This window comes from Silene latifolia, chromosome Y (genome assembly GCF_048544455.1).
Source record: "Silene latifolia isolate original U9 population chromosome Y, ASM4854445v1, whole genome shotgun sequence".
In the NCBI taxonomy this organism is placed as follows: domain Eukaryota; kingdom Viridiplantae; phylum Streptophyta; class Magnoliopsida; order Caryophyllales; family Caryophyllaceae; genus Silene; species Silene latifolia.
In genome coordinates, this window is record NC_133538.1 from 382,120,072 (window position 1) to 382,140,725 (window position 20,654).

General features: G+C 37.2%; 1 protein-coding gene across 1 annotated transcript; it reads right to left on the reverse strand.

Annotated features, from left to right (window-relative positions):
• Positions 1–365: 365 nt before the first annotated feature.
• LOC141627492 (ubiquitin-conjugating enzyme E2 36-like) lies at positions 366–6,781 on the reverse strand. Its single transcript, XM_074440739.1, has 8 exons — positions 6,469–6,781; positions 6,290–6,317; positions 6,019–6,105; positions 3,569–3,627; positions 1,825–1,866; positions 1,667–1,740; positions 829–926; positions 366–653 (listed from the first exon to the last, which is right to left on the reverse strand). The coding sequence occupies exons 1-8, from the start codon at positions 6,502–6,504 to the stop codon at positions 616–618; spliced, it is 462 nt and encodes a 153-aa protein (XP_074296840.1). The 5' UTR covers positions 6,505–6,781; the 3' UTR covers positions 366–615.
• Between the last annotated feature and the right edge of the window lie 13,873 nt (positions 6,782–20,654).

A 20,654-nucleotide genomic window follows, 5' to 3' on the forward strand; every position in this document is an offset into this window, starting at 1 on the left:
TAATTGAAAATAAAAGAGGGACTAAGACATTTCACTAGTTCACTGTATACAAAAGATCATTATACTCGGAAAAAATATCATGAACATTATGAAAATGGTTATTCACTCCAATAGCCCAATGTTAGCCCTACAAGTTTATTAAAAATATATATTATAGATCACTTTGATTATGAAGACAATAGTCTTACAAGAAATAGTTGGGAGGTGGTGGTAGAAGGACCAGGCGGTTTAGGGGAATCTAATCTATTCGCAAACTAAACAAAAACCACACTCTATTAAACAACTAATTGATATCATAGCCACCTATGAAATCCCCAGAGTGCACAGAAAGGCATATCCTTAAACATGAACATATACACGAGATATACTACGAATAGACGCAAATAAGAACTCATTCACTAGAATTATATGGTTTCATAGATAGTCTATGACATTTAAAGAACAGTGAAAGAGACAACAAGATGCTGAATCCAATCTCATACTCACAAATTGATCATAATCTCTTAAATTATCGCTTTAGATTCAATTTCTTACCCCGAAGGTCAATTCCAGAATTAACAGTTGATAAACATTCCACAATTGTTATTTGCACAGGGTTGTGGTTTCCCCCATGGATCACACCCCGCTCGCATATAACTGAGTCCATTCTTTTGCTGCATATTTTACAGAAAAGAAAATAACAGTCAATATAGGGAGCATATTGAGCAAACAAGCAAGAAATAATGGTTTTGTTCTTACAGTTTAACTGTGTTTCCTATTCGTTTTTTTAAAAGGCGGGTTTTAGGGGGTGCGACAGAGAGGGAGGGAATGATTTATAAAGTAACTAACCAGTTTCAACAGCTTCTGCCTCATCTGTTTTCCAGTGCTTAGCAACGTTCTCCGATAGAGGGTCGTCAGGATTTGGAGCACTTAGCAAGGCTTGAATACTGAAATCAGAGATAAGAAGCAAACCAAGGTAATCAACTACTGTAACAATGTACAAAAGCATCATATTTGACAGAAAGCCAATTATGACAATAGCCCAAAATAAAAATAAAAATCCACATGAAACAACTTCTTGGTAATTGATAGCACCCCCATCCCATTTTCTCCCATTATACAAAAGTAACAATATCTTAAACATGATAACATGAAAACAGTTTGTTTTAACCTGGGTTATCGGTTCCCTCAAGTCCCAGCGAATTGTGAACTGATTCCCCTGTACTTCGTATCCGTATTACGACGTATTATTATTCTTGGTTTAGAATGTCCATACTATATAGTGTAAAAAGTGTGTATCGCATATGCGTACTATGGATCAGACAACCATTGGTTTAACAAATCCAATATTACAAATTTTACCTTGTACCTATACAAATACTTGGGAGATATAATGGTCAAAGTTTACAATGGTTGACCATGACAAACTGAGACAATGTAATGGACGGGAGGGAGTATAACACAAACAGACAAGAAGAACCATCAAAACTACATGAAGACAACCAAAAAGCACAGTAGTACTTGAATAAAAACCACTGCTATGGAAAAATCGGCCAACAAATTTCAGCGACGAGTATTTCTGGGATACAAGGATATGATTCATCTGAACTTCAAATGGTGACTCCATAGAAGTAGAAAAAGAAAGGAGTAATTGACAGCCAGACAAAGTGTTGCCGTACTCCATTACCTCAAGAGTACAGTTCGTATCTGGAGAGCAGGGCTCCATTTATCTTTCAGTATATCCAGGCATATGCGTCCAAGCTGCCAAGATAACCATTTCTATTAGAGGCAAAAACCTTAAGGGTGTCGGCTAAAAAAACATTTATCAGAAAGATCCCACTTTACCTTGTCAATATTGGGATGATAAATTTTCGTGAGAAAGCGAACCTGTAATAAGCAAGATATATATTAAATATGCAGCAAGCTGTAAAGAGTGCCATAGTTATACTGTGCAAGATTGTAAAACAAACATCATTTATTTCCCACTTCAATACACATTTTTCACCTTTGGTTAGGTAATTTAAATTGGGGATGGGAGCAAAGCTATCCAGCGTATTTGAGACAAATCTTCATCTAATGGCGCACGTATGAGATCAAATTCAAATTAGATCTTTTGTACATCAACATGATTCTAGTTCCTATTTTGGATAGTGTGCCAGCAAAAATAAGTAACCGCTATAGGCTATCTACCATTATTTACATTAACTAACAGGTTGAACTGAGATACATACATCCAAACTAAATCAGTTACCTCCTCACCTAGCTGCTGGTGAGAATTAATAACTCAGTTACCCATCCCTCGGCATCCGTAAATAAACTCAAAAACTTATGTACTTTTAGAACAGCTCATCACATCATTTCCACAAAATAACAATATCAATGCACAAAAGAAATGAATCCTGTATTATTTTCTTTAGGCAAATCCAAGCCAGTCCCAATCAGAAGCTGATAGATGTGAAATAAGTAATAACACCAAGAGGTGAGGATTAATATGATCCAACCAAACATTATGTTTCATGCAGACAGTCAAACTTGCATTCATAGTGCGACATGACTGCCACAAATCAATATACAAGTAATTGCATCTTCGGTATGCCAGACTTCGATATGAATGTAGGATGTAGTTGAAAACGCATTTGCTAAGCTTTCTTGTCTTGCAGTCTATATACCACTAAAATCATAAGGAAGAATTCTCAATTTACATTGTAGCTCTACTAACAGTGTAACACCTTGTATAACCACAATAAACAAAATATGAGATTACATGAACTAATGCGGTGTGTATGTTTCAAGTGAGACTTCCAGATAAAAATGAATATCCTTTGCCACTCTTGGCTTCCAGTTTCCCTATATCCCTTTAACCAGCCTTCTCTGTACCCATTCTGGGCCACATCTCATCAATGTTTAGTTCCCCTCATGTTACCTCAATACATCATCGACAGCCAATGCAGAGCCAAATACTATGAAGTTGTGGGTGGGGGTGAGGGGAGATGGATTGAATTTTTTTTGTGGCGTGTTTGTGCGAGCGCACGCGTGTTCACTAGCAATGCAGTAGAGTACCTCAGAAACAAAACGAAGGATATTACATAAAGCTTTAATATTATTCACAGATTAGAGGGGGTGGCAGCCTGTGCTAACTCCATCTGGTTCTGCCACTGTTGACAGCAACGAAAAACTTATTGGTAACTGCAGTTGTCTGTAGAATGGTGCATCATTGATCAGGAACAATAATGGGATATAGAAGTATAGTACATGTAAAGTACAAAAAGGAATCTAAGAAAGGCTTTCATAAATACGTGCAAAACTTCTTTGGCTTCTAGAACCCTCCATCAAATCATATTCCAACCCAATAAATTACAACATGAGGTAATATGCTTGTTTGCCTCATGATACAGAAGCTGCACTTTCTTGATTGAGACCCTCATAACATAGGGCAACAAGGATATAGCGCTCCAAATCCATCATATTCAAAAGGTTAAGGGAATCAGGGAATTAATATACGTAGTAAACTTGTGAATTGAGAATAATACAATCATCACGCAGGAATGTCCAAACAAATAATAAATAATGTGTGTAGGGTTCAGTTAACCTTAGGAGCAGCCATTGGATACTCCTCGGGCAAAAATAATTCCAACTTGAAAACTCCTCCTGCACATCACAAGAAAGTGAGTCATTCAGAGAATGAGCCAAAAAGTTCAACATCATGTGGACGAACCAAGCCTAGATTCTTACAGGAAACTTACTATGCATTAATATTAATTTGCAAGGAACGAGTGACTCTGGCAAAGTTTTATAGCTGAAGCTTTCAATTATGGGACAGCCCAATACAACCTAGGCTCTTAAAGAGAACTTACTGTATAAAAGGAAAGACTGAAAGAGTAACTTTAACACAGTTCTATATCGAAAGACTCACAATTATAGGATGTGAATTCTAGTAGAATGTTACTCCGTATATCCCAAATCCCCATTCCTGATTCCTCGACAAGAACTAACAGTGACCTTCAAACAGGTAAACACACCAAACAGTAACCTGAGCAATCTAAATAATTGGGAAGTGACTGGAAGCTAATTGGTATAATCGAAAATTGAAGGCAAGGAATTCTTAGATGCACACCAAGAATATGGCCCCAATGCATCTAGAGACGCTCTCGACTAAGCAAGGCTGGATGTACGTAACCTTATCCACAGTTTCAAACAACAGGTGTTTATTCTCGATGTACCCTTGATGAGTTTGGCAACAATTAAATGTCACTTCAGAATAGAGTAGAATAGAACTTATGTGATTTCATGCTACTAAAAATATGCACTCACTAAGAATAAAAAAACTAGAACTGTTGTTCAATTCTGTTTGAGGTGTATCCATAAACACAAATAGGATCCTACATCTTGTTGTACAGTAGCATTGTACAACAAAGCCCATATTATATATATATATATATATATATATATATATATATATATATATATATATATATATATATATATATATATATATATATATATATACATATATATATATATATCTAAGCCCAATAAAAACAAAAATAAATTCTACGCATCTCATTTTTCCCTGATTCTGATTTTTCTTCAGTCGACAAACCCTCTTCTTTCCCTTCTCTAAATTTCTCTTAAACGACAGTCGACAAATCTCTCTTCTCCATAATTTTGATTCTAAAATGGTGAAAGGGAAGCAATTTACATCATCATCAAGGAGGAAAAACGCATCTAACAATATTTCGTGAACGAGAAACAATTTATATCATCATCAGGAAGGAAAAATGTATCTAACAATACTTTGAGGTAAATTTCTACGCCAATCATACGAACTATTATTAAAAGAATATGGACTAAAAAATACGAGCATCTAAGAATACGAGCTATTAAGATACGAATATGAGCTAATGTAAAAAGAATACGAGCTTAAAAGGATCACGAACTTAAAAAAACGAGCACATAAGCATGCGAGCTATTAAGATAAGAATACGAGCTAATGTAAAAAGAACACGAGCTTAAAATGATCAGGAGCTTTAAAATACGAGCACATAAGAATACGAGCTATTCAGATAAGAATACGAGCTAATGTAAAAATAATACGAGATTCAACTATTTTCATGCATTATGAATTTTGGATAAAAAAATTCAATCAAGATGATGCTCAGTTCCGCATAGTCAATTAATGATAATAATTTAAGGGAGAAGATGAATCATTAACTGGATGATGGAGGAAGATGAAGAGAAGTTAGAAAAATATGGAAACAGTCAAAGAGAATGAGGATTAAATTCAAAATTGAATTACGTTACCTTTTTTTTTGCAAAAATATTTGAAAAAAGACTAAAATAACCTTGGATGTACAATGCTCATTGTACATCCAGTTGTATAGTCTTGGAACTGATCCATAAATAACACTCATATCATCACCAGCACTCCATTAACTGGCTAATCTACCTCCAATAAAGGCATCTCAGATTGTTCATAGAAATCCACCACACAGAATCTCAACTTCCAAACAAAAACTACAAGCGAATGTCTCTTCATTCAGATTTAACAACTGTATACAGAAATCAAGTACCATGATTCGGGTCTGCAGCTAATGTTTAAAAAACACCTTTTTTTAGCTTTCCAAAAAAAAAAACCGTCTAATATACCCCATCAATTTAATGAATAGTTCCTAAATTACTCAAGTACTGTGATTCGGGTTCACAACCTATGACAACTTTAAAGGATGATTCAAGTCAGCCGACCCCGATCATTTGAGATCAAGGCTCTAATGTTGTTATTGTACCGTGATTTGGGTTTCTAACGGCTAAATTTGTCATGAAAAGATATTTATTGATGAATACATAAGGATTAGGTTGCTGAATCCAATCAATCAAAAGTCTCTAAACATAACACTTAAAAAAAGCAAATTCGAGTATTTAGGTTACTTGAAGAACTATTGATCAATCGAGGGTACATATCACAATTCAAACACGGACATACATATAACAGCTTAAAAAACTACACAGGCGTACGTCTATAAAATCCGATAAAAACAATACCTTCATAAGGAGATTGAGATGGGCCAAGGATCATTACATTAAAGTAACGCATATTTTCCTCTGAGGGAGATGCACTTATCCCCGGAGCTACATTCACAGCAAAAAAATTCGAACAATTATGAAGATCGATGCATATTAACGCTTATCAAAGAAATTAAAGTTGTACGCCTTAGATCAGAAGAAAAAAAACCGCAAATTATACTGATTCTGCTAGCTATACGAGGATTTTCGAAAAACATATACAATCAAATAGAACGGATGAATGACGAACCTGGCTCGCTCAAAAGGCGCTGAGTTTCCTGCGATAATAAATCAAATCAAGACACAAAAATGAAACCCTAAAAAATGCTTTTGATTTGATTGAAGAGGAAGGGAATCGAATAAAAGTGAAATCGGATAAAGGTGAAAGAATGAGAGATAGAAATCAGAGAAATGGGGGAAAGGATTTACCTTGATGATTCTGCGAGGAAGATTGCTGTTCGCCATGGATGGACTTGGTGTGAGGTTTGCGAGAAGAATTAGAGAAAATCTAGTTTGAATACGACTTCTCTGATTCTCTCTCCCTCCATACTTACTACGACTACTAGCAAAGAATTAGAAAATGTTAATCTCGTCACCAAAAAGTGTAAAATAAACGCAAATTCTCATTTGTAACGGATTACCATCATAAGTTTGTGACGTGAGACAAACTTACAAGTGGGAGAGCAAGTAGAGAGGGGCCGAGGGCAAGTGGTGGGAGGGGATTGTGAGAGGTCACAAGTTTGTGACCGTCACAAGCAAGACGGACTGATAAATGAAAAAGGTTTTTTTTTGTGGTGTTTATTCATGGACATGTTTTACTCTTTTATGGACATAAATGACCATTATATGTAATACTACGGTTTTATGAGTCTCTGGGTACTCTATCGAGTAGGCCTTACTCTGTCGAGTAAGGGTGTGTTGCGTTTTAAAATAGTTTCGACTGTTGGGTACTCGATCGAGTAACGTAGATACTCGATCGAGTAAGGGGCACTCGATCGAGTACCTTAGCTACTCGATCGAGTAGCGGTTTACGGGAATGATTTGACGGGTTTTGCTAATAACGCGAGTTTGATATAAAAGGTTTTCGTCAGTTTATTTAATCACTTTTAACCTTTCTAAATCCTTCAAAAGAAAAAGGAGTTACGTAGTTCTCTCTCGTCGCGTTGTTGGCAAATCCCCAAGGCTAGGAGTGTCGGATCATCTTGTTCTTTGCATCATAGTGTTCCTTGCGTCAAGGGTAAGATCTACATACCAATTTTATACTGTTTCTTTGAGTTTGTTTAAAACCCTAATTGGGTAGATTTGGGGGTTTTGGGAGGGTTATGTTGATTAGGTGATAATTGTATGATTATGTGTATAGGAGAAGGGTTCGTAGAGGAAAGGTTTTGAGACAAATTTGCTAGATCGTCGATGTTTGTGTTGCATTCCAGGTAGGGTTTCCCTACTCAGTATTAGTTACATAATGTGTGGTGATTGTGCTGTAATTAGTGCTTGTTGATTGGTTTCGTGACGGTTGTTGATTGATTGTTGTTGATGGATGTGATTGTTTGTCTCTGGTTCTCGAGATGCGTTCTCGGCTGAGTGGAGTCACTTGCGGGAGTGGCTTCACGCCCTAGTTTCGCCCTCCGTGGAACCCGCCACGGAGGGGATGTGCACATTAATGGGACGGGGTTATCGCTCGGTATGATGAGCGGGGCTTAGGTGGGAACAGGCTGCGGTCCCCCATCGTGGGCGGTCCGGTGGACAGTCGGTGACGGAGATTGATTGGAGTGGGTGTGATTGTGTGTGTGACTGTTTGAGCTATGTTGTTTGTTGTGTTGTTGGATCATATAAATTGTGTGATTAGTACTGACCCCGTTTAAATGTTTTAAAAATTGTGGTGATCCATTCGGGGTGGTGAGCGATTATTGAGCGGTATGAGACGATGCGTATGAGATAGGCCGGGATGAGTCACCACGTTGCGGTTTAGAAGTCTTCCGCATGTGTCGACGCTTGATAGTATTTTGATAGTAGATAGTTTTGAGAACTTGTTTTTTTCCTTTTATCAGTTTTGGTTTTGAACATGTAATCACTTAAACTATAATTACTTTTAAAGTACGTGTCTTTATTGTCTTATGATATTCATTGCCTCGGGCAACCGAGATGGTAACATCCTTATACCTGGTGGTCCTGGTAAGGCACTTGAGTATGGGGTGTTACAAAATGGTATCGAGCGACGATCCCGAAACCTCGTAACCAATGAACTCAATAAACATAGGGAGTCAAATAAAATGAACCCGGGGTAAAAGTTGTAGGAGCTAATGCAAAGACTTGGGAGACGTCCTAAAGTCGCGAACTCGCCCTACAATTTTGAACCGGTCACTATGGGATATGAGTCGGGATCGTTATGTGTTTACCTTGTGTATTGTGTACCTATGTAGTGATGTGTGGCATGAATCAGTGGATGTACGTATGTTGAGAATGGGGAATGTGTAGAAAAGATGGTGATGATGTGATTTTGTAAGTTATTGATTGAAAGTATGATAGTTGTTTTACGATATGGCATTATAGAAATACGGAAAGAAAATTTGTTTGACTGGAGTTATACATAGAGTTATGTATACATATATGTTGTTGGTAGTGTTGTACGAATTTATATAGCTGAAAGTTTGAGTAAGAGCATGAATAATTGGTGGAAAAAGATGATAATTGTTGCATGATAATATGATATTTTTTTTATAACGCATGTTGTATGATGAAAGAGATTTTATAGGGTTGTTATGCTAGTAACATGTGAATATGATACTTGATGTCATATAATTGTGATTTTGTTTACGTAAAGTTATATAATAAAAACATGTGGGTAATATGTGATTGGTAAGTTGAATGATATATGTGCATCGAGTTATTTATTGCTTGCCTTTTGAGGTTAGTAACATGTGGTTAGGGATACTGGTTTTATGAGCATCGAGCTGTTTTTGTTTACCATGTTGTCGTTTAAGTTGTTGGGAAGTAAAATCAAGTAGTTGTGTTTTCGATTATAGGGAGGTTGTCTTTAAACTGTTATAACTTGAGATGCATAAATGATTTTAGTGTGATTCTAATTAGAGGTGATAGCTTGTCCTTTTACGATTCTAACGATAGGTCACACGCCCAAAACGACCAAGAAATGAGTGAGTTATGACTGTTTTACAAAAATTGGACAGTGCTGAGAAATGCGTAGGTACTCGATCGAGTAGCCTTGGTACTCGATCGAGTAGGGGGGGGGACTCGATCGAGTACGTTAGTTACTCGATCAAGTAGCCCTGGTAATTTGTTTTACGTGCTTCTGATCTTCACCTACTCGATCGAGTAAGTCACTTACTCGAACGAGTGTCCTGTACTCGATCTAGTGACCCCTGTTTTGGGTCATATGCTTATCTTTTGAATTCGTTGCATATTATGTTTAATTCAAAGTTGTTATTTTGCCTCTTTATGCATTGTTTTACATGTACGTTGGTCTTGACGCGTAAGTTACCCAATCTTGTGGTGTAGTGAGTGGCACCTGTGGTGAGTATGAGTTCGGTGGGAGGACATGAGTTATACGTGGTTGTGATAGATAGTGGAAAAAGAAAAGGAAGATCGTTATGGTTTATTGAGACATAGAGCATGTTTTGTGAGATGAAATGAGCGATATGTTTGTACGTTGAGTAATGCAAAAGTAATTAAATGTGGGCAAGGGATGATGTGAGTTTATGGAACGTGAGAATGAAAAGATTGAAATGAGGGACGCAAATGGTGGCATCTTGAGATGTGTAAAGAATCATGGAGGGGGATGGTTAGGAGTCGTGTGGGTTAAGAATATACATAGTGAAAGTTCGTTTTAAAAGGGTTGAGAAGAGTAGTATATAGTGAACTTTGTGGAGACATGTCGCGAGGTGGATTTGTAGACAGTGAATGAGTTTGGGAGATTTGATTTATTAAGAGATGAAACTACTGTGTGATTTCCTTGGGCAATTAGCGGTATGAAAGGAATTTTGATTTCTAGAGATGTAATTGTTGAACAGTAAACGTTGATTCTATGGATGGATTAGTGGCAAGGGTGATTGATGACATAATAAGAGAATATTTGTGGTGAGAAAGAGTGAGATGATATCGATATGAAATAATTAGATGTGATTTTTGGAGCAGTGAGAAAGTAACCGGAACACTAAAGAGTTAGGTAGAAGTGATAAGGCACTACAAAAAAAACGCGGAAAACTGACGGTAGATGTGACGGAATTTGAAGTCCGTCAGATATTTTAAATAACTGACGGCCTTGTGACGGAATATCCGTCAGGAGTCTATTAGTGACGGAATATCCGTCACATGACGTCAGATAATACCAGCGCGTAAAAAAACCAAAGGCGCCATTTCTCTCTGACGGAAAAGCCGTCAATAATTAAGCCCATACTGACGGATAATCCGTCAGAATTGAGCATTAGTGACGGTAATTCCGTCAGTTGATTTCCCTCAATTATTACCCAGTGTAACAATAATTGAGAGGAAACCATCGACGGATATTCCGTCGAGACTCCGCTTTTTGGAGACATCGACGGAATTTCCGTCGATAAGTCAACAGAAATTTGACTTAACTGACGGAAATTCCGTCAGATCTTTCCAAAAAAGCGGAGTCCTGACGGAATTTCCGTCAGGAGTCTATTAAATACCGCATCAGCCATCCTCGTTCTCATCGTTATTATTTTCCCCCAAATCAATTTTTACTCCTCTATTCTCCCCAAATCCGCCAACCACCACCACACCACCACCACACTCTCGTGCCGCCGACCACCACCACCCCAGGTTTGTCATTTATATCTTGTTTTTCCTTTTCCTTTTCCTTTTTCCTTTTCTTGTCTTTATTTATATTATTTGTATAGGTTAACACCGCCGCCGCCACCGCCGCCGCCACCGCCGCCGATTTTGTCCACCACTGCCGGTCACCCTTCCTTTTTACTTATTAGTAAAATTAATTAGGTATTTTTAATCTCTTTTTAATTAATTTTTTTGTTTAATTAGTTTAATTATCTTAATTAGTATTAGTTAGTGTTGATGCATGTTGAATTAGGATAGAAGCCATTTTGTTGTAGTTTTTTGTGAATTGTTAAATTTTGTGTAGTAGTTAGTAGTAGCTTAATTAGCTTTATTAGTAATAGTTAGTAGTAGTTTTGTGAATTGTTAAATTTTGTGTAATGTTAATGTTTTTAAATTGATAATTTTAATTAATGTTAATTAGATTAGATATTTAAAATGAAAAATTAGTCATGTTACTTAGTTTTTGTTAATTGACATTATTAAGAAAGTAGACATTGTAGTATGTTTTGTTTTTAATATTATTGAAATTAATGTTCATATTGACTTAGTACCCGTTCAAAAATTACTCATTAGTAGTAATTTTTGAATAGTCCCCGTTTTGGGACTGTCTTTGTACGTTTCAAGTCACTTAGGTAGCAAACATGTATTTGTGATTTGTTAATGAGGAAAGAGCTCGGTGACAATTCCTTTAATGTTCTCTGAATGCATATGTGGAGTAATTATTTATTCTACATTGTGTATTTGGAGAACTAAGGGGAATTGTCTTTTAATTTTTGCTCATTAATAAATTACAAGTGTGTGTTTGCTAGTGACTTGAAACGTACATTGATGGGTTTAGGTTGGAGTGATAAGGACCCAATTAAAAAAAAAAAACTACTTGTTGACAATAGTTATTTGTTAGTGATAATGTTTATTGAGTATTATTTTTGGTTGTTATTGTGTTTTTATGACATATATACAAACAAATTGAATTGTAGATATATATAAACATGAAAAGATTAGAACGACAATGGATGTATGAAAGATTAGACGAAAAAAAGAAACCGAAGCGTGAATTTGCAAAGGGGGTGAAAGAGTTTATTAACTTCGTGGGACAAAGTAGTATGTATAAGAATTTTGGTGAAATAAGATGTCCGTGTAAGAAATGCGAATGAGCTTTTAAAGGGAAAAAAGTAGTTGAAGATCATCTTTGGTCGAATGGTTTTGTCGATAATTACTATGTTTGGACGTATCACGGTGAGGAAATGCCTACCGAAGGAAGTTCAAGTAGTATCGTAGTTAGTGAAAATCCTTACCGTGAGCTCGTGGAAAATGCATTACGTGATAATGTTAAACAAATATTGGAGGAGCAACCCAATCCCGACGACCTTAGCGATGAAGAAGTGCGTTATGAAACCCCAAACCCCCAAGTTACTTCCTTCTATAAAATGTTAGAAAAAGCCGAACAACCAGTGTATGAGGGAAGTAATATGAGTTTGTTAAGCGGCACTAGGTTGGTAACACTAAAATGTGAGAATAACATATCTCTTAGATGCGCGAATGGGTTTGTGTCGTTCGTAGGTGACATTATTCCAAAGAATAATGACATGGCGCGCAATTTTAATGAGATTAAGAAAGTCCTTAAGGGACTCCAACTACCACACCAGAAGATTGATGCATGTCCTACTGGATGCATGCTTTTTTGGGAGGAAAATGCTAATCTTGAGGAATGTACAAAGTGTCATGCATCTCGGTATAAAAGTACAAAAAATTCAAGTGGGAGGCGAATTCCTTGTACACCGTTAACTTATTTCCCGATTGCGCCAAGGTTACAACGATTATATGCAACCAAGCGGATAGCGGTGAGATGAGTTGGCATCATAGAAACTCTCGATTAAGAGAAAGGGGGACAATGGCACACCCAAGTGATGGAGAAGCGTGGAAACATTTTGATAGAGAGCATCCAGAATTTGCAAGTGAGCCTCGTAATGTTCGGCTTGGTTTGTGTACAGATGGATTTAATCCTTATGGGCAATTTGGGAGGAATTACTCATGTTGGCCCGTGATTGTCACTCCATACAACTTACCTCCTTGGTTATGTATGAAGCGACAATTTATGTTCTTATCTCTCGCTCATTCCAGTCCTAAGAATCCTAAGACAAATTTGGATGTGTACCTACAACCGTTGATTAAAGAGTTGAAAGAACTTTGGGAAACCGGCGTGTACACTTACGATGTTTCTAAGAAACAAAATTTCCAATTAAAGGCTGCATTAATGTGGACGATCAATGATTTCCCGGCATATGGCATGCTTTCCGGTTGGTCCACAAGTGGGTACCGTGCTTGTCCTTATTGTCAAGAAAAAGAACATAGATCTTTTTGGCTTAAAAATAGCAAAAAGGTTTGTTGGTTCGATTGTCACCGTGAGTTCTTAAGACCTGAACATCCTTTCCGCAACAATTGTAAGCATTTTCTAAAGAACAGAAAAACTGAGAATCGCATAGCCGCGTCGAAATTAACAGGTGATGAAGTGTGGGATTCCGTTAAGGATTTGCCAAAAATAGTTGATGCTTCTGATCAAGAATTGAAAAGATTGAAAGACAAGAATGAAGGTTGGTCGAAACAAAGCATACTTTGGGAACTTCCTTACTGGAAAACGTTGTTAATTCGACACAACCTGGACGTTATGCACATTGAGAAAAACTTCTTCGAACAACTTATCAACACGATGATGGATGTACCAGGTAAAACTAAATTTGGCACAAAAGCGAAAGATTTAGATGTTGGTGTGAATTCTGATGACGACATAGATTCAATGAAATTACCCGAGTTATTCAATGCTGACATGGGTACTACAACTGGGAAATGTATTCAGAGGCACTTGAGTCAGAAAGAGTATGAAGATTCTCATTTTTATGTGCTACGGAATTGTGGGAAATTGTTAGAACCTTATGAAAAGTAAGTTATTTTTTCGTCATTACTCAATACATTTTTAATTATCAAATAAGATCAAAATTATAGGTAATATATAATTAAAACATTTTTCCCCTATATATAGGGAATTTGAGACACATATCAAACTCACATTTCCTGATGTCATGTCCTCTGATGATGTTTGGAGCAAACATGACAAAAGTTATCCGAAATGGTTCCGAAATGAAGTAAGTAATACGTTTCATACTATCATATACCAATCCATTTATTTTGTTTGTCCATATCATTAGTTATGGAGATTATTAATATATATAACACATTAATTAACATATTGTTTTATTGATAGTCTTATAGATTAAAGGATCCTTTAATAGTAGCTCTAGCATTAGGTCCTAGTAGCAAGGTGAAGACATGGAGACGATATTCTATCAATGGCTATAAATTTCGAGCTTATAAGGAGGAGTTGATCTTTCAAAGCTACCTCAAGTAATGGGGTTTGTGTGAATTCTCTGACGAAGGTTTGGACTACTATGGAACCCGAAATGAAGTAATTGAACTTGGTTATTATACCGAGAAAAGGGTTTATAGGGTGATATTGTTTAAATGTGATTGGTTTGATAATTCTCAAGTAGGACTTAATATCCATAAGGCATACGGACTTGTAGATGTAAATGAGAAAAAGAAGTTTCGTGGACATAACCCATTCGTGGCAGCTTTTCAAGTCGATCAAGTTTGTTATGCTCCTTATCCAACCACTAAGAAAGGTAATCAACAATGGTCCGCGGTTTTTAAAATCAAGGCAAGATCACATGTTGATGCTCCCGTTGACGAAATTGTCTTCCAAGAGGATGTGGTTGTCAATGATCACGCATCTTCACCAATTTTGGTGGAAGAGTCAGAAACTGAAGATGAATATGAAGTGGTTGTGGAAATGGGTGAAAGGGAATATGACGGGGATGTCGGAGAAGAAGAGGATAATGAAGTTGAAGTTGAAGAAAATAGAATAGAGGAAAATGGGGAAGAAGATGAAGAAGTCGGAATGCTTTTTTCAGATGATGATGAACCTCTTTTGATTCATAGTGATAGTGATAGTGATGAGTGATGGGAGTTGTTGTAATTCTACTATATTAATGTATGAATTTTAATGAAATCATTTTTATGTATGAATTTTAATCGTTGAATCAAATTGAAGCATTTTAATCATGACACTTCATTTTTGTTTTCATTTTTGTTGGACTACCAATTTGCGGTGTTAATTATTTATTTATTATATTGTTCATGACACTCCAATTTGTACTAACGGTTTTTATTCAACTGACAATTTCTCGTTGTTTAGAATTAGTATATGGCGAGTTTCATTCGAAAGATAATAGGGAGCGATGAGTGGGGAAGTCGCCGTAACCAGGAGAACGATGTGATTGATAATGATGATGATGACGATGTTCAGACATTTAATCCTGAAACGGATAATATGCAGATAATTCTATCACAAAACAAACCAGGTGGTCAATGGTAAGTGTTCTAAAACTTATTTTTAGCTTTATGAAATATATATCATTTAAATCATTTTATTTAAATTTTCAATATATATTTGTTTTAATTTTCAGTGGAATGATAAGTCCATAAAAAAATATGTCGATTGGTCATTCACAAATAACATTACAGATGAAGAGTACTTCACCAAATGGAGTGAGGCGAGCCAAGCGCGCGTTGAAGATGTGGAATTGGTTTAGGGTAATTTAAAAGTTACCTATTATTTACTTAACGTTAATAATTTTTTTTTATTTTTATTAATTAAAGTCATCTTCTATTACTAATTAAATACTTGTTTTTGAAATAGAAACATGTGAAGTCCGTCGATAAAGAGTATAACCCTTATCCTGATTGGCAAAAGGCGATCACGAGGAGGATTACCAAGCTTATTAATGGACTCAAGTATCTAAAGAACAAACCCGAGTGGGTACCGTCCACTTGGTGGGTGAATCTGAAGGAAAGAGAAGAAAAAGACCCTGAATTTGCCAAAAGTTCTAAGACAAATAAGGCAAATAGAATGTCGGGTGCTAAGGACGGGAAAGCACTAGGCACTCATACTCTAGGCCGTAAGAGTTGCTCCGATGCTTTCAAGGAATTGGTAAGTATTACACTCCCTCCAAATTTATTATTTTTCACAAATTGGTTACAAGTATTATTGATTGCCGAATATAATCAATTTACGTTTTTATGCTACTTTCGGGGTGAGTCGGCCACACCATACAAGTTGTTTACAAAGACCAAGAAAAACAAGAAGGGGGAGTGGGTTAATCCTCGAGCCGCTAAGACCGACGTAAGTTAATATTTATTTTATATCTCTAATTCAAAATGTTAATAGTTATTATATTTTCCTCATTTTTAAATATAACATCATTTTTTCCTTATTTGTTTTTCTTTTAGGCCGTTTATCAAGAAGAGATGAGTCAACCAACGCCCCGGAGAGGCTCCAGGCGAGTTCCGTTCGTTCTACAAAGCTACGATGGTTTTGACAATCGTGGAAGATTTTTCGGGAGCGGTGATGTAGCGGCCGAAAAATGGTTTGAACGTCCGTGTAACAAAGGTACTCGTCAATCATTCTCTTACACTCCTACCCAAAGATACTCAATTTGCCACCCAACTAAACAATGAGCGAACCGCACGACAAAGTCTTGAGGAAACAGTCCGTCTCCAAGCTCAAGAAATGGCAGAAATAAAAGAAGCAATGGCTCAGATGCGCGCATCTCAAGTCCCTCCCACGTGCTCCAGTTTCCCCGGCCCTTTCCGTAGAGAAGACAATGAGGATGGCGGACATGGCTTTGGTAATGACTTTATTGAGCCTCTAGGTAATTATTAGTACCGTCGTCTATGTTCTTATGTTGGTAGTTTAGTTAAGGCTACCTTAGGACACTTATGATTATGGATTTTAGTAGTTTAGTTAGTATGTATAAGACATGTAAAAATTTGACCTTTAACTTTTATGTAATAACTTTGGTCTTCCAATCGTGTTTGGTTTTCTTTCGTTGCTTTCGTTGTCTACTCTTGATTCCCGCTCATGCGGTCGACATGATAATGGATTCCCGCTTGGCGGTCGACGGTCGTATTTGGTTTTTGCAGGTTTGGTGCGTAAAAACAATGCAAAATCCGCATTGTGGCTAGGCAGTAAGCTGCCTTTTTCAGCTACTGCCCAAATATGTTCTGACGGAAATACCGTCACATAATCAGACTAATACTGACGGAATAACCGTCAGAATTGGGTACTCCTGACGGAAATACCGTCACATAAGTCAACTAAATGTTGACTATAACTGACGGTTATTCCGTCAGAATTGGCCACTCCTGACGGAATTTCCGTCACAATAGTCAAAAAGTTGTTTGACATATGTGACGATTATTCCGTCAGAAGTGGGGTAGTTCTGACGGTTATTCCGTCAGTTATGGTCAACATTTCGTTGACTTGCCCAGTCACCCTAAAAGTGAGATTATGACGGAATAACCGTCAGTTATGGTGATCCTGACGGAAATACCGTCAGAAACATTTTTCTGTGACCATTTGTAGTGACGGTCTAATACTGACGGAACAACCGTCAGGAATGGCCATTCCTGACGGGAAACAGGCCGTAGTGACGGTTTTTTTCCGTCAGTTTTCCGCTTTTATTTTGTAGTGAGGAGTTGAATGGTTAATTGATTTTGTAGAGTGTAAAAGAAAAGAATGAGGGGAATAAAACTAAGAAAATGTTGACCGGAGTTATGTGGTATAGAGGTAAGGAGTCGTCGAGATGTGTGCTACCAATCATGAGGATGTTAGTTAATGGTTATAGAGGAGTTTTGGGACAACATGAGTAGTCTTGAGTTTTGAGGAATTCAGGAAAGTAAGAAGTTGGTAGAATATCTGCATGATATGAGATTTTGGTGGAGATTTAGATGATGATACAGTTAAGAATGGTATTGGGAAGAATGTTGAAGTAATTTTGTTGATAGATTTGATGTTCGTTATTTGGGATGTTAACCAAACATAGGAAAGAAATCGTGATATTTAGAGATGAGTATAAGGATTTGATGTCCGGACAGTGGTAGTGTTATGGTTTGTGACTAGTGGTTAAGGGTGATGGTATATTAGAAAGGTAACAATTCTAAAGCGGTTGATTTTGCAGAGACCAGGTTGATATGTATGGTTGTGAGAGAGTGTAAGATGTGGTTATATGAGGCGGTTGTTAGTAGTTGAGTATTAATAGTATGGTTACATTTGGCAGGGGGTGATGGATATGCGAATGGGAGAATATGTTATGAGGGGCATATGAGTTAAGCTCGGGCGACAGGTAACCTTTGTTGAGTGGTAATTTACGTGATCAGGATTGACTAGGTGGATGTGATTACGGGTCTATGATACGTGTAAATGTTTGTGTGAGGTTCTGACCTCACAAGAAGTGGTATGGTGTGATAATTATAAAGTTGTTATATGATTGTTTTGTAATTTATGTTGGGTACGGTATACTAATGGAATGAGGTTCAAAAGGTAATAATGTGATTGATCTGGCATGGATAGTTAAAATTGTATGTGTATGGATGATACTTGTTTATTCCGTGAAATGGTAAGGATGATGTTCATGAGATTATTATCTGTTTAATTCATATAACATGTTGCATTGTGATTTAGTAAAGTGGATTTGAGTAAGTTTTTCTTGTCCGAGAAGTTATGTTGGGTCAGTGTTTATGGGATTGTGTTTGTTGTGATGTCTATCGGTGTAGTTGTGGTGCCTCGGGTGATGATCCGGGCACGGTACCTAGTGTTGTGATGCGGGTATTTTCGCATTGCGGTGTGGCTGTTGGTGGTGGTGTTGCGATGTCGTCACCGGTTGTGGTGGAGTAGGCGGGATGATTATGATTCAAGTTTCGAAAGTACATACCAGTTACACATAAATTGTTGTTTTGTTTGATGTTGCTTCTGTGAGTTTCGGTTTGTACGGATAGACGATTGTTTTGTTTATTGATGTTTCTTACCAGTTAAGTTTTGGTATGAGGGTAGAGTATGATATGGAAGAGAGTTGTATATGTTTTCGTTGTTGTCATGGTATAGTGACATTCTGTTGATGGGACACAGTTGTCAGAAGTTGTTACAGTACTTTTGATCTTGTTTTAAGATGAGGCTTTAGACATAGTCATGGTAAGTGATTGATGGAACATGTGTTGTATTGATCTGGACGCTGCAGGTGGTTCATAATCAGATTTTGGGACAGTGAGTGTAGGGTGTTGGGAGTTAGTGTCATGTTAAGTTTTGTATGAGTTTTGCGGTAATAAAGAAAAGAACTTGAGGATCTAGTGTGAGTGTACGTAACGAGTGTAGATCGCGAGTTATGCTTTTGGGAGATATGTGCCTTACATAGAGAGGTATGTTGTTTTGCAGTAAGAATGGAGAGTTAGTATGGTGATTTTGCTACGAGTTTTATGGTATAGGTTAGGTGGTGTGCCGTATGAGTTGAGGTATGAAAAATGTTTAAGTAAGAGAGACTTGGATATGTGCATGGCGAGTGTTTAGGTTATAGGTGGTTATCTTTGACATGCAGTGGTGATGAGGATAATGAAAAGATATATCTAGGATTTAGTATTAGTGAGTTACGAGGACGTAACATTTATCGTAAGAGGAGTAGGATGCGATAAAAGAGATTTTGATGGTTGTTCATATGGTAGTATATTTGGAAGTAGAGTGTTGGTGTAGCATAAGATATGGATTTGTATATGTTGTGGTTGATAGTGTTAAAAGGTCATGGATGTGCTTCTAGTAGTTCGATGTTAGGAATGCGAGAATACTTCGATAGTGTTGACAGTTGGATGATGAGGTTATGAGTGTGAGTAAACTTCGAGGACGAAGTTCCTTTTAAGGGTGGTAGAATGTAACATTCCGTTTCATGTTTATGTAGTTGGTTATGTATGGAGTTAGTGTCGGGAGAGTTTATGATGTAGTTGATACGACATCGTGAGCGAGGTGTGGAGGTAGGAATAGTTGGTAGAGTTGGTGTTAAGAGTTCATGGTTTCATGTTTTGTAAGTTGGGGTTTTGTTTTGAGTTCTTAGTAGCTTTGTTGCGTTTTGACCGAGTTAGTATGTTGTTTTTATGTATGGGTTGAACTTCGGGGACGAAGTTCTTTTTAAGGAGGGAAGACTGTAATACTACGGTTTTATGAGTCTCTGGGTACTCTATCGAGTAGGCCTTACTCTGTCGAGTAAGGGTGTGTTGCGTTTTAAAATAGTTTCTGACCTGTTGGGTACTCGATCGAGTAACGTAGATACTCGATCGAGTAAGGGGGCACTCGATCGAGTACCTTAGCTACTCGATCGAGTAGCCGGTTCTGAGGGAATGATTTGACGGGTTTTGCTAATAACGCGAGTTTGATATAAAAGGTTTCCGTCAGTTTATTTAATCACTTTTAACCTTTCTAAACCCTTCAAAAGAAAAAGGAGTTACGTAGTTCTCTCTCGTCGCGTTGTTGGCAAATCCCCAAGGCTAGGAGTGTCGGATCATCTTGTTCTTTGCATCATAGTGTTCCTTGCGTCAAGGGTAAGATCTACATACCAATTTTATACTGTTTCTTTGAGTTTGTTTAAAACCCTAATTGGGTAGATTTGGGGGGTTTTGGGAGGGTTATGTTGATTAGGTGATAATTGTATGAATATGTGTATAGGAGAAGGGTTCGTAGAGGAAAGGTTTTGAGACAGCTGCTAGCTCGTCTGATGTTTGTGTTGCATTCCAGGTAAGGTTTCCCTACTCAGTATTAGTTACATAATGTGTGGTGATTGTGCTGTAATTAGTGCTTGTTGATTGGTTTCGTGACGGTTGTTGATTGATTGTTGTTGATGTGATTGTTTGTCTCTGGTTCTCGAGATGCG

Excerpts from the sequence above, each read along its gene's own strand:
- LOC141627492 (XM_074440739.1), bottom strand. The coding sequence starts at position 6,504 with ATGGCGAACAGCAATCTTCCTCGCAGAATCATCAAG. Across the intron at positions 6,106-6,289 it reads GCGCCTTTTGAGCGAGCCAG|CTCCGGGGATAAGTGCATCT; the intron begins GTTCGTCATTCA and ends CTGTGAATGTAG. Across the intron at positions 3,628-6,018 it reads ATCTCAATCTCCTTATGAAG|GAGGAGTTTTCAAGTTGGAA; the intron begins GTATTGTTTTTA and ends TGTGATGTGCAG.